At 47.5% G+C, this 17,382-nt stretch overlaps 1 protein-coding gene across 3 annotated transcripts in view; it reads right to left on the reverse strand.

The window, feature by feature from the left end:
* Positions 1–1,736: 1,736 nt before the first annotated feature.
* arhgef12a (Rho guanine nucleotide exchange factor (GEF) 12a) overlaps positions 1,737–17,382 on the reverse strand; it is a 30,620-nt gene continuing 14,974 nt past the window's right edge. The window contains exons 4-41 of one of the 3 annotated variants that reach the window (XM_076146006.1): positions 17,187–17,252; positions 15,082–15,180; positions 14,114–14,163; positions 13,822–13,879; positions 13,533–13,705; positions 13,283–13,360; positions 12,813–12,932; positions 12,612–12,716; positions 12,220–12,354; positions 12,001–12,102; positions 11,760–11,870; positions 11,549–11,647; positions 11,403–11,445; positions 11,171–11,276; positions 10,927–11,064; positions 10,802–10,834; positions 10,275–10,389; positions 10,065–10,170; positions 9,766–9,969; positions 9,549–9,687; positions 9,436–9,468; positions 9,191–9,342; positions 8,922–9,068; positions 8,754–8,839; positions 8,007–8,132; positions 6,831–6,945; positions 5,612–5,712; positions 5,452–5,529; positions 5,253–5,328; positions 4,979–5,146; positions 4,646–4,733; positions 4,475–4,552; positions 4,282–4,376; positions 3,993–4,193; positions 3,654–3,890; positions 3,290–3,516; positions 3,125–3,200; positions 1,737–3,040 (exon numbers count right to left, since the gene is read on the reverse strand). In XM_076146006.1, coding sequence (XP_076002121.1) covers positions 3,030–3,040; positions 3,125–3,200; positions 3,290–3,516; positions 3,654–3,890; positions 3,993–4,193; positions 4,282–4,376; positions 4,475–4,552; positions 4,646–4,733; positions 4,979–5,146; positions 5,253–5,328; positions 5,452–5,529; positions 5,612–5,712; positions 6,831–6,945; positions 8,007–8,132; positions 8,754–8,839; positions 8,922–9,068; positions 9,191–9,342; positions 9,436–9,468; positions 9,549–9,687; positions 9,766–9,969; positions 10,065–10,170; positions 10,275–10,389; positions 10,802–10,834; positions 10,927–11,064; positions 11,171–11,276; positions 11,403–11,445; positions 11,549–11,647; positions 11,760–11,870; positions 12,001–12,102; positions 12,220–12,354; positions 12,612–12,716; positions 12,813–12,932; positions 13,283–13,360; positions 13,533–13,705; positions 13,822–13,879; positions 14,114–14,163; positions 15,082–15,180; positions 17,187–17,252 — 4,175 coding nt within the window. In that variant the 3' untranslated portion in view covers positions 1,737–3,029. Of the gene's footprint in view, positions 3,041–3,124; positions 3,201–3,289; positions 3,520–3,653; positions 3,891–3,992; positions 4,194–4,281; positions 4,377–4,474; positions 4,553–4,645; positions 4,734–4,978; positions 5,147–5,252; positions 5,329–5,451; positions 5,530–5,611; positions 5,713–6,830; positions 6,946–8,006; positions 8,133–8,753; positions 8,840–8,921; positions 9,069–9,190; positions 9,343–9,435; positions 9,469–9,548; positions 9,688–9,765; positions 9,970–10,064; positions 10,171–10,274; positions 10,390–10,801; positions 10,835–10,926; positions 11,065–11,170; positions 11,277–11,402; positions 11,446–11,548; positions 11,648–11,759; positions 11,871–12,000; positions 12,103–12,219; positions 12,355–12,611; positions 12,717–12,812; positions 12,933–13,282; positions 13,361–13,532; positions 13,706–13,821; positions 13,880–14,113; positions 14,164–15,081; positions 15,181–17,186; positions 17,253–17,382 lie in introns of all 3 variants that reach the window. The other 2 variants (XM_076146005.1, XM_076146008.1) reach the window with 2 other exon arrangements.

Here is a 17,382-nt window from a genome sequence, read left to right on the forward strand (position 1 = left end):
GTGTCTTTCATCGCACGCCACCCCCCCCCCCCCCCCCCCCCCCCGCTCCTTCCTTTCTATTACAACTGACACACATTCTATTACACCCTCCTTTTGCTTCAACTCTCTTTCTCTCTCTGCAGCAGGCCCACAGTCAGAGAGAGAGAGAGAGAGACAGCATGTCATTCAGGCAGAGATGAGAAGGTAGTCTGAGTCTTTCTTGCGTTCCACTCTGATGCATCGCAAAGAAATCACTGCCAGGCACAACAGCGACCTGACTCCGCCACTACAGGTACTGGGGAACCGTGACAAACGCAGCTACAGCCAACCTCTTCTTCACTGTGGCATCCTGTTGACTGTCACGTTGTGCCATTACACAGGGAAACCGCATATTTCCTGGTCCATTTATTTGTCAGACAGATTCCTGATCCATCTGCAAAAATCAATAAGTTGCCTCAGAGCCTTGCTGCTTATTTCAAACACTGATGTCACTGCAGGTTTCGGGGTGGGTCTGTGCTCCTCACAGCCTCTGTCGCCTCTTGGATAGAGAAAGTTTGCCCCCTGCTGGTGGTGACGGTCATCAGAACCTCTGGAAATCATTCACTCCCTTTGACATTTAAAAGTTGTCATATGTCTGCGAGCGACATCAGTCTGTTAAGGTCAAAAAGAAAATTCCAATAAAAAACGTCTGCGCTGTCCGTTTGTTCGTCTTGCTCCTTCAGTTGGAGACATTTAACATTTCATATTTGTCACTCAAATGTGGTTGCTCGCATAAATCTGTCAACCATCTGAAGAGTCCAATGCCGAGTCACACACAGAGCGGACGAGAAGGCCAGAGGGCTCTACATTAAAGTTTCTATTTGTTTGTTAAAGTCTGATTTAATCCCAGTTTTCGCTCTGGATAAGTCTCTGTCAATGATGATGCCAAACCAAATCTGCATTAACAGCTGCACTTATCCAGAGGTAAACACGGAGGGAAAACAAGCTTATCAAGCCAGTTTCCATCAATACGTTTATCTCAACTTTAACACGGGCCATAAATGTTTCTGACTGTCCCTGGCTTTTTCAAATTGTCAAAGATGATGACATAATCAAGCACCTGATGTGTCATGGTAAGAATTACAGACCATATGCTGAAGTCAGCTCTGATAACATTCATCCAAATATCAAAACTGTCACTTAAATTTCACTTCAGTTGGGTTGATTTAGGCAGGGGTGTGATTGGCAAAGGAAAACACACACACACACACACACACACACACACACCGTTGCTAGTAAGTCAACATTATGATAACAAAGATCAAGATATCAAAAAGTCAGGAATGTGTATGAAAAGAACTTATTGTGTAGGATTGTGTGTAACTGTAATAAACATGTATTTTAGAAGACATTTCCTCAGAGCATTCAATGTAGAATGCTCTGTGGGAAAAACAAACAGGCGTCTCTGGCGCCCCCTACTGTCAGGATATGATACGAGCACAAGAAATTCAGACAATTACTACAAGGGAGCGACTAGTTAAAGCTAACTCTAAGCCACGTTCAAGCAAAAGAAAAAGAAAATAAATTGTTGTGCATCGATTGATGGAAAAATGGTGGATTTGTCACAACGAAGTGTTAAAACTTTACTGTGACCAAACGCTCAGACGTACTTCCACCAAACGAGTTCCCATCATGGCGTCATTGTTCACAAACAAGTGTGTCTCATCTCAAGACACGTGGAGGTCAGCGCACACACACAAAGACAAGCTCGGTGTTCCTTTTGCAGTGTGTCATGGCACCATTTATTTATTAAAGTTATGCATTACCTTACAACTTTGATCATTGTACAGTATATGTTGAACTTCATGACAGTATTAGAGTATCAGGCGGTCCAGATCAGCGCTGCCGACAGCGGCGGAGGAAAGCAGCGTTTCTGTCGGTGGCCGACGTGGTTAAAGAGCCCCCCCCCTCTCCTGACTGTGAAGAAGAGGGAGGGGCCGGGCGAGGGAAAAGCCCCGCGGCAGATGAGGAAGCACGACATACAGAGAGTGTGGGAGGAAGAGGAAGAGGAGGAGAAATACGCATGAAAAGCCACTGGACTGCGGGGAGGAAGCGGACGACACCTGGAAGTGTGATCACAGGGAAAGAGAAGAGGGGGGGAGACAAGTACACACAAAGAAGAGGTGAAGCAGGAGGAAGAGGAGGAAGAGGGGGGAAGGAGAGCAAGGAAATGCAACAGGACCAGATCAGAGCCTTCCGACTCTTCATTCTAGTTAACGACACACCTGGAATTTTATCTGAAAATTCTGGACTTTTGAACGCGATTCTAGAGTTGAACACGTGGGCGTCCCTCTCTCTCTCTCTTTGTCTCTCTCTCAGTCTGAACATGTTGCTGCTCTTCGGGGCGAGCCGGGCTATGTAAGCCGGCGTGCGCACTCGGCGCACACACGACTCCCCACGGTGTGTTTGAAGCTACAGGAGGAGCAGCCAGAAAAAATAAACAAAAAACAAAAAATAACATCACGGTCAAAAGCATGCAAGCAAATGTGGGAAACACTTTTTTTTAAAAACGAAAAGAAAGAAAATAAATACATCTTGGGATAAAAAAAAAAAAAATTCTTAATACATTATCTTAAAATTTTCCTTTTCTCGTTTCGTGTTTCATATATATATATTCTAAACACAGCTTTGTACATTTTGGTATAAGTTCTTTCTCGCAAGGGTGGTCAGGGAGAAACGGGGATTGGGGTGTTAGAGACGGAAGAAGGGGCGGGGCTTTAAGGGGGCAGGGCAATCCCATTTCCCTGATTGCCTTGTGCTGACGGAGGGGGAGCGGCGTCTCCGCCTCCCTCCTAAACGTTTTTTCCGGCTCATGCCTCAAGTCTCTCGCTCTCTCGTGACGGGCGATGGGAGGGAGGGTGGGATGGGGGGGGGGAGGGGGCTCAGCAGTGAGGAGGACAAGCTTACGGGGACGTCCACAAAGTCCAGGACACGAGGAGAAATGTGAACAGACTCAGAGTCAGTACTTCCTCTTTGGGACCGGAGCCAAAACGCCTTGGCGCCGGCTTCCACTATCTCTTATCTGTGGAGAGAGGGAATGGAAACGTTGGGATTAGAAATCTGGACAGACGCAGGACAGGAAAGAGACGATGGATCAATCATCTACCTTTGTTTCCATCCGTATCTGCTGCTGACCTCTCTGGCCTTTGGCGTATTAGATTATTATACTTGGCTTCGACCTCCTGCAAAAACGAAAACAAATCAATGTCAGGTCAGGGGAGTGTTTGAGAAGATCAGTGTGCACCCATGTGTGCGCGAGTGTGTGACATACCTTCAGATAGCTGAGGTTGGCCTGGAGGTTTCTGAGGTGGGACAGGACCTGTCTGCTGAAGGAGGAGAGGCTGCCGGCTTGCGACGTGGATGAAAACCTCAAGTTGATGCCGGAGTCGGCGGCGCAGCCCTGCGAAGTGCTCAGCTGTTTCCCCGTGGTCGACGCTAGGATGTCGTCGTCCGTGCTGCTCTCCCCCGGGCCCCCGTAGCCCTCCAGGACCAGATACCCTGCTGAGGGGGTCAGAGAAGCTCTTTAGTGCTGCAGCGTGTCAACTTCAACCAAGTACAACCTCTCATCCCTGGCATTTCACAAAATATAATCAAAAAGTGCATCGATTCCGACTCTTCACATCGAGCGGTCTCACCGTAGTCTTCTGGAGAGTCGAAGAAGCCGGTATCTCCGGAGCCCAGGTCCTGAGCCAGGTCCTCCGTCTGGGCACTGTTCTTCTCCGAACCGTTGTGGACCATCACACGCGCGCGGCTGTCCACGGGCGTCCTCAAGGAGGTGGTCCTGAGGAGACGGGCCCCCGAGGAGCGCTGGGTGCGCTCGCTGGCCTCCTGGGACATCAGCTGGGTCACCAACACCTGCTTCAACGCCGCCACTGAGCCCACAGGGAGGAGGAAAGAGTTCATGTGTGCTGTCTTTTATGTGAAATATGCTTTGTCAAGTATTAAGTGTGAAGTGGTTTCCTCTGTGGACTTACATGTCTTCAGTGCTTCGTCGGCCCTGGATGGAAACAGGCAGAAGGAGTCTCCCTCTCTCACATCCTCAGGCGTCTGGTAAGGAAGCTCCGGGTCCACAAATCCTTCTTCCTCCTCTTCCGCCGCCTTCACGCCCTCAAACGAATTGTTAGCTGGCACGGAACTCTGCGTCACACTTCTCGTGGCCGGACTGCTCTCTTTGTCTGAGGAGGTGAATGTACAGCAGCAGGTTAATGCGTGTCAGACGACGTGTGTGTGTATGTTTGCATGACATGAGGAAGCTCTGGTCACCTGTGGACTGGGTGCTGCCTGTGGATGTGCGGTCTGGGTCTCTGCTGGGCTTGGACACACCTGTTGTGATGTTCTCCACGCCGTCTCTCTCCCCGCTGACACATAAGCACACATGACGACGTACGTTAGCAACAGGCTTCAAAACAGAATCGCCGCTTTCACAAAAATGTTACAGACGACACAGCGAACGTACTCAGTCTGAGGTAATGGAATGACGCTGTGAGGTTTGACTTTCATGGCGTCGGCTCTTTGGGTGATCAGACTCTGCCACCTGTGCGAGGAAACGGCGAGTTACTTAACAACTGAGACGCTGCTGAAATGATTCAATTAAGACGAAAGGTGCTAAAAAGGTATTTGGACTCACGTTCTCTGATCCGAGACCGTCGGTGCCATCAGCTCGTAGATCTGGGCTCCGTTTTCCGACATGGAAAGGACGAAGAAGGACTTGTTGTCTGGCAGGAGAGAGTTGGGAGTAATGTTGTTAATCAGTATTTTGCCCTACACACACAAAGCTTCCCGATACCTTTGTTCGGCCGTGTACCCGCCGGGTGTGTAAGCTCAGAGTCTGAGTGCTTCTTCTGTTACATCTTAATTTGATCAGACATCAATTGCCGAGGCGATTGTTTAGCCATACATCCCGTGTGGATCAGAAGGATGGATTTCACTCCTGGTGTGTGGGGAATTTGCTGTAACTAACCTGTGGCCACCGAGCGGACCAGGACCGTGTTGAGTTTGATGATGGGGCTGAAGATATGTTTGGTGTCCGCCGTGCCCGACAGGTTCTTGCTGTGGCACTTGAGGATGAGACGCTCGTCCTGTTTCTGCAGCAAGACCAGGATGTCCTCGAGCAGGAGTGTGTACAACTCTGAGAGAGAGAGAGAGGACAGAACGGATGGTTGTGTTCACCGCAGAGTCTCAGAGGGACTGAACACATAAATGATAGCAACATCACTTGTGTGCTGATTACAAACCGATAGTCTTGTCCTTGTTCACTTTCCAGGACAGCGGCCCCTCGTGCACCATCGTCCGTTTGGTCAGATCCAGGTTCTGATGGAGGAAGAACACGACACAGATCGAACTGAGGTCGTAAAAAAACACGGCTGGACGATTTACAAAGGATATTGATCAAAAAGTGAGGGAGCTTTTATAAATGAGGCATGGATCCGTCACCTTTAGCTCGGCGATCATGGCGTTGTCCGTCTGCTTTAAAGAGGAGAGGTCCAGTCTTCTCTGGTAGTCCTCCAGCCTCTGGAAGGAGAGCAGAGAAAGAGGCAGAGTGAGCGCTCTGTGAAGGGGAGGAGCTGCCCGGAACAAACGCCACACATCATACCTGCTTGTCCTCCGACTCCTTCACGGCCTGGTTGACGTGGTTGAGGATCTTCCTGCAGCAGTCGCCGGCGTGCTTCACCTTGTCCTTCTCCACCGTGTTATCTGCACCGCAGCACAAACACACCCAGTGAGACATGAAGCCCCTTCCCCTGCTGCAGGAGGCCGCCCCATAAATTGATATTTCCTCCGTTTCATTAACACTCCCATTATTCTCACAGATTATGATGAACCAGTGTGTGTGTGTGTGATCCCATAATAGCTGGTTATACTTTATCATTAGTGCATTCTCTGTGTGCGAGACAAAAAACGCAGGCCAAGGCTCAAGTGATGGACCAAATAATGGAGGAGGGCCATTGTAGAAAATGTGCATTACAATTATAATCTCTCCATTTGTCTCTATAATTCACTGAGTCTCTTGGCACGCCGCCACACAGAAACTTCTTTCCTTTTGGCTCATTTTCAGCATTTTTTCCTTTCGAGCCCAAAGAGGCAATTTCCATTCATCGCCTGAATTATTATACATTTAGATTAAGAACTGCGACAGAAGTATTAGTCATGCAACTTTCTTGTGGTTACATGCAATTACAGCGAATTAATATCAATATGGAGTTAATGCCCTCCTATGATGTCATTAAACTGAGGCTGGCAGGAGACAAAGGCAGGACAAAGCACCTCGGCCCTGCTGAAGAGGGCTACGTGTCACTTTTTGCAGCCAGGCGGTAAAACTTAGTATGATGACGATTCATTTCCTGTCTAGAAAACGATTATAAACACCGGAGGTCCTGCGTCATACACCATTGGCTGTACAGCTTGGGTAGGTGACACCCATAGCAACACCCGTAGCAACACCCCAGTATCTTGCCGAAATGGCCAACTGAAGAGAAGTGAGAATCAGTAGTCGAGTGAGAACATTGAAAGGGCCGCACGTCACGGTGAACGGGTACAAAGCAGATCACAGGTTCTGTCCCTGTAACAAATGGAGTCATCGATCCGATAAATTATTTATCACCGAGGGCAATCGATGCCGGAGCAGGGTGGCCTGAACGTGCTGTGAGTGGAATATTTGCATGAGAGCATGAATCTGTCCTGTGGCTCCACCTGCAGATGCCGTGATCCCATTGAGAGCTCAGGTTTGATGGTTCAATCAATCAATCCAGGAGGTTAATGTGATCAACATATGGACTCGGTAAGAAACTGTCGGTGAGGAAACATGGCAGCACCTGTGTACTTGGCGATGTTGTCGAGCAGCAGAGGGTACTTGGTGAGCCTCTGCATCTCCACGGGGATGATGTCCTTCAGCTGGAGTCGTCGGCACATTCGGTTACTCTGCGCTTCCTGCCAGACGGTGAAACACAGAGAGGGCAGCACATTTAAGCAGCTGACCAACGGACAAAACACAGCTTTTATGGAGCCAACAAGGTGACTCTGAGCTTCTTCGGGTGTCGCTGGAGTCTTAGTTAAGGGAGGCGTTTCACCTTTATTCCCTGATCACACAGATTGGCATAGATACATCACTACGACTCATTTATTGGACATACCAGACAAACTGACTCAACCTCTGCTGATGAACCATAAAGATGTTCCATACACACCACAGTGAGGATACATTCAAATGAGAGATTAAGTACTGAGCCAAAGAGCCAACTGTAGATTATTACAGTAAGATTAATCATAATAAAAGTGTTTCCCCTGGCTTTGCGACTAAACACACTGCTGCTGCCTCCAGACCACCCTGCTCGACTGCAGCCACTGCAAGTACAAGTAAACACTCACCAACAAATAAATCCCCATATAATTTGTGCCAACCCTTGACTTTTAATACATCAACAAAATACGCCAGCAAATCATTTTGATGAACTCAAATGTATTTGGCAGTAACTACTGTTTTTTTTGTTCTAATAAATATTTGAGTAGAAATTACCGCCTCTGCCAGCAGAGACGTCTGCGATAGATTACCAGCTTTATTTGTGTCGTCTCTTCCATTCAACTCTTAGGGAGAGGATAAAAGAGACAGAATAAATAAAGTAAATGAACATAAAAGGCATAACGCCGCTTTAAATTCAATTCCAGACTGCTTAAAAAGTAGCAGGCCAGCTTTTCAACATAAAAGCAGCTGGCAGGACATTTCACCCTCAGCATTGTTCTTGTCGAGAACATTAAAGAGGTTTAAGATGAAGGCTGCAGCATAATAATATTAAGGCTCATCTTTTATATACGTGGAGGCGCTAATGCATCCCTGGAGGATCACTTAGCCACATCTACATTTATAGCAAGAAGGCGTAAAAAAAGTGCGTTTGTTTCGTTTTAACTCTGAAAGCTGCAGCAACAATTTCCTCCTCATGTTACGCAATCTTTAGTGCAACTCCGACGAATAATGCAGGAGCTAGACACTTTACCTGGATGAAGGAAGTGAAGCGCGAGTCCTTCTTCTGCCTGGTCTTGATGATCTCCAGGGCAAACGGTTGGTTACTGCAGAACGTCCCCACCGCCTGCTTGATCTTCTCCTCCTGCCCGCCGCTGAACTGTAACCACACAGCCCGAGACAAAGCAACAGAGAGAGTCGGTCGGGCCCGTCAGACAATCTGGGTCAGTTGCCATGGAAATGTCTACAATTGAATCTGGGAGATGAGTGGATACTCCCAAGAGGGACTCGGGCTCATGTCCTGGTAGTAAATACAGCTTGAGTTTAAAGTAGACTAGATCAATGGTAGAGCCTTAAGGGAACATAGAGCCTGCTTCTGCCCCTGTAGAGACATTTTACACATGGCTGCCAGCTGATATGTGGCTAACCCTTATCTAACACACACCATCACACACACACGAGAGCAAGATGCTGAGCTGTCAGCCAGATCTAGGGCGCCGTCTGACATAAGCACTTACTGAGGATCGGACTCCCATCTTTATACGCTTAGCTTCAGCTGCTGCTCGTGTTTAACTTGCTGTGTTGTGGGCTTTCAGCTTTCATGAGATTACAAATAATAAGCCAGTAATCATCAGTGATCCCTTCTCCACCGTGTGTGCCACACAAACAACACAGGCAATGTGTGTGTTTTATTCCCAAGCAACAGTTCAATTACATCACTTTTATCTGCCACATCAGTCATCTTGGAATAGTTTCATTAGAGGAAAACGTTTGTACTCACCCACGAGAGCAAGTCGTCTCCTATCTGATCAATTACAGACGACTCGTTTCTCTTACGGACGGCTGCCATTTGCTCCAGTATCGAAGCTGAAAGTCAAGCAGAAGCACAATCAGGCATTCAGCAAGTATATCTGAGTGTGTGTGTGTGTTCAGAAATGCACCAATGTACCATGCAGAAGCAGAATCTCCTCCAGGTTGGTGAAGATGTTCTTGATGTCAGCCGCAGGTAGGATGGCCTCCTTGGAGAGCTTCTGGTAGAACACGTGGTCTAAAGCCCTCAGCATTCGCACATGTGCACGCTCTGTGTAAAAGAGCTCTGCAGACACACACGCAGACACATCCACGTCAAATTAAGCAGGCGCCTCAGCTTGGTTGAGGAGGGAAAACGTAAAGACGGTGTTTTGCACGTTAAACAGTGAGAGCCGCGTGCGTCCTCACCGTTGATGACCTCCTGCCTCTTGATTTCGTGAGGCCTGAGACCTGCCAGGACCTCTCGCCCCACCAGCTGCTGCCAGTTCGGGGGGTCGTGTTCCGAGTCTGTTCCCTGGTCGTCCTCGCTCTGGACGTCTGCGCTGATCAGACCATCAAGCCTAGAAAACAAACCCAAGCTCTTTACCTGGCTGAACTCCCAAAGAGGTTCTTATTTGTATAATTAGAAAAATGTAACGGATCAGTTCACTCACCTTCTTATGGCCTTTGGCGTCCCCTCGTGGACTCTAAAAAAGAAAATCAGTAATATGTAAATAAATGTGCTTGGAGCTCAGATGCAGAACTGTTAACTTGTCTCTGAGTGTACCTGTCACTTTCTCTCTCATCCTCTTGTAGTTGGTCCAGGGCGTAGAGGTCAAAGTGCGGAGTGGCGTACGACAAGCCATCCAGAGGGTCGCACTGGACACCGTCGCTCAGCCTGGAGGGGCCCGAGGTCGGGGTACCAGCTGTAAGACGAGCAGGGACGTTAGACACCATTCCTTTTCGAGTGGAAATTTCTCGGCTTAGCGGTGGCGGCGGCTGACCCGTATCGGCGTCTCTGCCGGAGTCTGAGCTGTAGTTGGCGCTGTTGGGGGGTGAGGAGGTGACGGACATGGAGTGTGTGAGTTCGGGGCCCTCGCTCGACTGGCTGCCTCTCAGGCGACCGGCTTCTGCGTGCTCGCTCGTCCCCAGCGTCGGCTGAGACAGCTGCTTCTGAGGCCGGGGCCGTCCGTCCAGCGCCTTAGCCGCTGAATCATAAAAGGAACACACGTTGAGCACTGACTGACATATTTTAAGTCGACATGGCTTTAGAAGAAACATAATATCAGCACTTGTGACTCACCTGATGCCGCTTCAATGCGACTCGGCCGACGCTGAGGTCCAAGGATGCTGGGAAATCGAGGTTTCTTCACCTTTTCCTCGCCCTCCTTATCTGTTTTGATGCTTTTCTGCAACGTCATTGAGAATAGGGAAAGACAAAAAGTGTCAGATGGGTGAAGGAGGCCAAAAGAGAAGACACAGAGGGCAAAAAAGGAAAGACGCATACCCGTACCTTGATCTTGGGTAGGAAGTTGATTCTAACCCGTTTGGGCTCCAGCATGCGTGGCTCCTTCACCCTCACCCCAAGTTGCTTCATGTAGGTGTACATGACAAACTGTATAGTAGTGCTACAAGACAACCACACAAACAGACACATCACTTTGATTCCACTGCTCCTCTCTAAACTGTAACCACGCAAACAGAACAGTGTCCATAGGGTGATCTGTGCCATATGCTTTCCTGCAAAAACCATCTGGTGTAGGCTAGGTTACCATATGGCATCTCACACAAGTCTGTTTCAATCAGTCACACTTCTGCATTATTTAATGTAAACATCCTGCATAAATTAGACATTTTGTGTAATTAAAAGACGCTCCATTTGGACTTTGTTTCAACTGTTAAAACGAGTAGAGAAGATGAGGTGCAGATGCAAAATGTATTTAAATGACCATACTAATACAAAATCATTGTGAGTGTTACCGGAGACTGTAAGGGAAATATAATGCACCGATGGTTACAATGCGACATCAGTGTGCTTACCATTTCTCTTCCTCTGTGGTCTGAGTTGTTAATCTGTCAACAAAACAAATATGAAAATAGTCATTCCCTTTGTTCATGAGGAGCTTTACGTTCAGAGTATTTCTGTTTCTGTGTCCGATACTCACAGGACGTCCTCTATCTTGCCGATGATGTTCTCTGCGTACGAGCGTTCTCGCTCCAGAGCGACGCGGTCTCTAACTCGTTCTTGGTCCAGCCTGGCCAACTCCACATCAGCCACCGTTAAGCCCATACTGCGCTTCTGCCTACAGGTACAAAGACGTAAAGTGTACTGTGATCAAGTTGGTAATACTAACCAGAAGGCTGTGCGAGTAACTAACTTTATTTAGCATCATGAGTTTGACAAATTACCTGAAATCCTCCAGGTTTTTGTGGATATCGGCGAGTAAAGAGTCCTGCAGTGTCTGAACGTGCTGCCTGTGTATCTCCTCTGGGATCAGCTCTGTCCGCCGTCGGTCTGCAAACACATACGCAAGAGGTTGAGTGGTTAACTTACGGGGGATGATCAACAAAAACCATAGCCAGCACCAAACTGATCCTGGACACGCAAACAATTGAAGCTAAATGAGTTTGACGTGCTTACCTAGATCGGCAGAGACAGCCTCGGGAACAGCTACTTTTAAATTCTGCGAGAGAGAAGAAAGAAAAAAGTGAGCATTTTCGATCAGGTGTCTTATTTCACATTGGCTCACTCCAAAAAGCTCTCCCTAAACAAAATAGTGTGCTTACTGCGCTACGGTCAATGAAGAACGTGTGGAGGTCCATAAACACCCGTCTGGTCTCTTTGGAGTTGGTATGCTTGTACAGGTCAGCATAGAGGTAGCACAGCTGAGGACAGAAGAAGAACAGTTCTCTGTACGGCCTCTGAGGGGAGCAACGGTAACATGGTCACTGTGAAAATCGTGGAAATTAGGACATAAATCACAAAAGGGTGTGTTACCACGGGAGCGGGGTCAAATTGAGAGATGACGTGGTGCAGAAAGGCTGCGAGGTGGGCAGGCCGCGACTTCAACTGCTCGATGCTTTGGAAGGTGCTACACTGGCCGTTTGACTGCAACACATTGGGCATAACACTTGACGTCACATATGACTGAAGATGACATGAACATGTGATGTATGTAAAAAATATTTGGTAACAAACAACTGTAAGTAATATTACAAAGAATCATCAGTACCAATACCTGCTCCTGGTCCGAATCAAAATAGTCATCCTCAGCTCCGATGATGTCTGCCACAAGGCGAGAGGAAGAGGGACTGCTGACTGTTGTAGGGGACAGTGAGTCCTGCAGAGGTGACAGAGATAAAACAAGAAATTCAGACATGCTTTGCAACCTTGTAAGTCAAGAAAAGAGAGAGAATGTGTGTGTGAAGTCTTCTTCTTCTTCTGCTACTACTCCTACCAAGTCAGTAGCGTCCTCTGCCTCTGGGGAGTGGCAGGAGTTGAAGCTGTCCCGGGGAGTGCTCTTTGGGCTGGGGCAGGACGACTCTCTGGGGAACAGGCTGTCTGGAGAGCAGGGCCCGATTCCACGAGAGAGCTGAGGGAGGAGAGGAAGAAGACACTGTGTTGTCAATCACTTAAAAGCAAGACATCACCAAAGGAAATGTGCAGCGGGTGCCATTCAGTTTATTAGAGCTTAAGGAGTTTGAGGTAAGCAGGATTTTGTACGACTGCTTCTCAATATTGATCACAATGTCACAAACTCATTGCCTTTTAGCCTCAATTTGTAGTCTCGTAATCAATGTTGAATGAGAGACTTCAGGGGGGAAATGAGTGTTGTTGGTGAGAGCTTACAGGGGAGCTCCAGGACTGGTCGTTGCTGTTGTCTCCTTTGGAGGTGAGAGTGTGCTCCGTCTCAAACATGCTACCATCATCTGCATCTCCAACTGGAACAGCCTCCTACAAATAACGTATATTACCCTCTCATTTAGAAAGGTGATGATGATGATTTGGCCCCCACGTGCATGTAACCACTTCATGGGGCTGCTGGTTTACCTGTGTTGCCCCAGTGGCCCTGAAGAGCTGACCCTGCAGCTGAGGAATGTGTTTCTTAGCTTCCTGGATGTCTTTCAGTAGTTTGGGGGAGGGGTTCCTGCTGTACTCCTCCTTCATGGCCTAGACGGTGACGTGTGGGAAGAGTGAGTTAATCAATCACTCTCAAATAAGGCAAAAATCATAAAGCACAGGCAGCGGCTCTTACAAAACATTTCTTATCATTTCTGCACAAAATAAGGCAAGATAATTATTTATTATACAATATAGGAAAATTATGTATAAAAACATTGTTGTGACACTGCAAGACAAACAGTTGCCATAGCAATTAAATGATAAACAATAATACACACAATAACAATGGATAAACACAATCAACCTTCATTAATTTAAAAAGGTTCAAATTAAAATAATCTCACGACAGCACAACACATACAACAGCAAAACATCAGTTAACTTGTTATTGTGCAAACCTGCAAGTCCTGCTGCTCTTTTGAGAGCATCCTCTGCAAGATGTCCACCTTCTGGCTGTAGACGCTGTTGTTCTCTTCCTGGGAGAGGGGAAGGAAAACAGGATAGCTGTATTAAGGAAATATTCACAATGAATGCTTGTTTAAAAGAAAAATGAAAGGTAGACAGCAAATAGATGCAGCAGTCATGGTAGCGAAATGGAGGAAGATGAGAAAAGGGGAGGGCAGGGTGAATCATGAATGTGCCGTGTACCCATGGTGTCCCTGGGGAGGAGAGGCGGTCCTGAGGGCTGTATGGGCGCTCTGATGCTGGGGAGTTTGGAGAGGAAACGCTCATGCCCAACATTTGAGACTCAGCTTCTGACAGGGGGATCTGGGCGAGCCCCGGGGGGCGTCCCAATACTGTGAGGGCCACATAGGAGCCGGCTGGAAAAGAAATGCCATAGTGATAAAGATGTCGACTGCGTTTAGGGATTATTTTACAAATTACACACTTTTGCTGGTGTCTTTCCACACTGAAACAAACCTGGACAGAAACTTACATTTGATGAGTTTCACCACTTCAACGTGATTAGAACGTGTAACCAGGGTCCCGTTAACCTGAAGCAGAGTAGACGTACTGTGAGAAATACTGACCAAGCGAGGCAGAACAAATCCAATTCTAGGTTAAGCCTTATGTAGAAGTTGCCCTCTTATCCCATTCCCAGTGCAGAACAGTGATTCTACAAACACTGATTAACCAGAAGGTGGCGACATAGAGCCTCTGTTTTGGCCTTGGTTTTCAAAACAGTGACCTTAGCCGTTTCAGGACATGGAGGCAGATGAGCACAATACCTTGATGATCCTGTCTCCAGTCTGAACACCTGCCAGCATAGCAGCCCCATCTGGCAAACACACAGGGGAGAGAAGCACAAAAGAATGAGACGGGAACACAAAAAGCTGAAGGACTTGTGACGGAGTTGTTGATAATGCGTGCAGAGTGCGTGCAGCTTTGACAGACGTAATGTTCCAAACTGACTATTTGAGCGCTATTTTCAAATACCAAAACAGTGGTTACGTGACGAGAAGGACCTGTTTCACAGCTCCACCCCAAACAAAAGGATTTAGACATGAGAGAGGTTATTATAAGATCCAGGCCGGTGGAGGAACTCTACAGTCAGTATGAGTCGGCTCCAGGATTATGCAATGTGAATACAGTGTTACTATGACACTGCAGGTGATCTGTGTGATGTGCATTTTGGTCGCTTAATTTTGGAAATACATGCAAGCATTTACTTGTCAGCTTGCATTTAATGTAAAGTACATTTCCATAAACAGCGCAGATAAACCTCAGTATACATGTCGTTGTGTTCCGTCGGTCAGTGTTGTTTACAATGCATGATAAAACTTGGATTGTAATCCGATTAAGGCAGAGAATAAAATAGTTTATGTCGTTTACATCATGTAGTATAGTGTGTGTGTGTAAATGTCGTGAGTACCAGAGCACAAATGGGGACCAAAGTAGCTTGGCTAATACTGCCAAACTGCTTCTCGGGCCTGTGTAATGTTTTCAGAGCTGATAACAACCCGCTGCCTCAACGGACAGCGAGAGGCTGCTGGGAAACGCATAAATATCCTGCCAAAGTCCCCTCGTTACAGGATGACAAAGCAGAAGCTGCAGCAGCTGCGGAACTGCTGAGGAACTACGCAGTCAACAGCTCCAGCGGTGAGGACAATCACTTATCCAGAGCACTGTTATGATGACGTACACAAAGATTATTGATCATTATGCACATTTTCCTTGCTACCCTCAGCCCTCTCACCTTCTTTAACAAGCTGCACGAACACTGGATTGTCACCGCTGACAGTGAGCCCAAAGCCATTTTCATCTTTCTGGATGATTACACATCGCTGGACCAGACCTGCAAGTGAGATAAACACGGACAGACAGACATAACAACGTCTTTAATGGGACCAGGAAGTGGCTGGCGGAAACGTGCTCCACCGGCTGAAGTCAGCAAAATTAGCAGAGGGCATTTTGGAAACTAAAGCCAAATCTCGCTCCTTTGGCAAACAGACTTCTCACACTTTAAACTACAAAGCATCGTAAATTTAAGCTCTCTGGTGTCACTGGAACATTTCAAATAGCTGATTACAAGCTTGATCATTTGGGTTTTACACTTTTCCTATATGGTTTCATCATTATAGCCAGATTCTAAAAGCTCCTTGAAGAATCAGGTCCAGATTGGTGACATTAGACATATGCAAGCTAAAAACATGATACGCTTTTCATTGTTCTCTTTTAAGAGTGAATACGTTTGATGTTTGTACAGCAGACACACCCTCACACTGCCATTTCACAGGCCAGAGTGGGGAACGTTACATTTCAGGTTCTTCGTGTCGTGTCCCATTAGCGTGGCGAGCAGAGATTATGACTTTTGTCTGGCCAGATCTGACGACACGACATAATAAGAGGAACAATCACAAAGAATGCAAACTGCTTAAATGGGACGCGTTTACTTGTGTTATGGAGATCTGACCAAATGTTATAATATTGATTTGACTCCAAGGGGGAAATCTCTAACAGCTTGTAGTTCACTGTGAGGTGACCCTTGAACTGCTGGCTCGCTGTGTCCCCAGTGTTCCTGGCCGGTGCAGCATCAATGAGGGAGGTGAGTCGATCGATATGAGGGCGGTGTTAGGGTGGGGGGTTGTGAGAGTGGAAGGGAGAGGAGCGCACACAGGGAGAGAGGATAGCAGAGGCAGAAGCCCCGGGCTGGGGGAGGAGGGGAGAGGGGGAGAGGCGCAGAGAGAGGGTTAAAGCTGAGGCAGGGGGGGGGGGGGGAATGGGAGAGTGGGAGAGGACGGGGGGGCTCAGGGAAGGGAACACACCACGCAATAAGGGTGAAAGGAGCCGGGTGTGAATTTGCCTTGAGATGTGGATCTTTCGGGCCGTTTCCAGCGTTTAACCGCGTAATAGCGATCTCCACTTGGCATTTAGCCGGAGCGCGAGTGCCGACGTGTTCGCTGATGGGGCTCATCCGTCCCGGCTAATGCATTATTCAGACGCTTAACTGATCCTTGCTCAGCACCCTCTGCTGCAACGCGAGGAGAGAGAATAAGGTGACCTTTCATATCGGCCAACATCGCACCCCCCCGAGCCCCGTGGCCACAAAATAAGAACTTGGACCAAAAATCATTAAGAGTCAAGGTCTGAATAAGCTTCATATATTTGAAGTAAATCAGCGTCTGGAGATACAGAACGCTGCAATGGAAATATCAAGTATGTTTGATAATCATCTAGACGTGCCAGAGCGACGTGTCAGGAGCCAGAGAGGCCGCTCAAGTAGGGGCGCTGACGCTCTCACAGCAGGGGGTGAAACACAGTGGTGCAGTTAGAATATAAAATATCCCGCCTCAGAACATACAGTGAACAGAATGTGTATATAAAGGAGGAGAACAGGCTTGTGTACAGTCGTCATCTAGCTCATGCTGTTTTGGAGTGAACTCTTTACGTTTACATGCATGGGATCTGTGTAATCTGGGATTATACACAAAATTGATGATTTTTTTCACACATTAATATCGTCATAATTCCAATCCCATAAATAAATGTGAACTCAATCAGTGTAACAGATCTAGAATATGTGATTGTAAGTAGATTTATTTGCCCGTTAACATCATGGGTGTAAGATACCTCCGCGTACAGGACTCCTATTAATTTAGCCCATGTATGCTTCTGTACCGTGAACACGTAGACCAAACTCAGGCGTGAATGTAGCTGCTCGCATGGTAATTGGCTAAAAAAGCTGCAATAAAACCGTCTCCGTTTTATAACAAACACCTAGCGGCAATTTCACACCCGAGCGAGTCTGAAGCGTATATAGACGCAGCTGTCACACCGGCCATTCCAGCAGGAGCATCTTACCGCAGGACTCAGGCTTCCCCTCTGCTAGCACACTGCTGCTGCCACTCTTCTGCACCACCAGAGCTTCTGCTCACAGCCCCAACCACGCGCAGCACAGCAGAGAGGCACGCAGACACACACACACACAGACACAAAACAAGAACAAACACAAGGAAAGGAAACACAAAACAGGAAAGAGAAAATCATGAGGGAGAAA

The sequence above is a fragment of the Genypterus blacodes genome, unplaced genomic scaffold (assembly GCF_046128005.1).
Source record: "Genypterus blacodes isolate CSIRO-AG114 ecotype Tasmania unplaced genomic scaffold, CSIRO-AGI_Gbla_v1 ptg000032l_1, whole genome shotgun sequence".
NCBI lineage: Eukaryota > Metazoa > Chordata > Actinopteri > Ophidiiformes > Ophidiidae > Genypterus > Genypterus blacodes.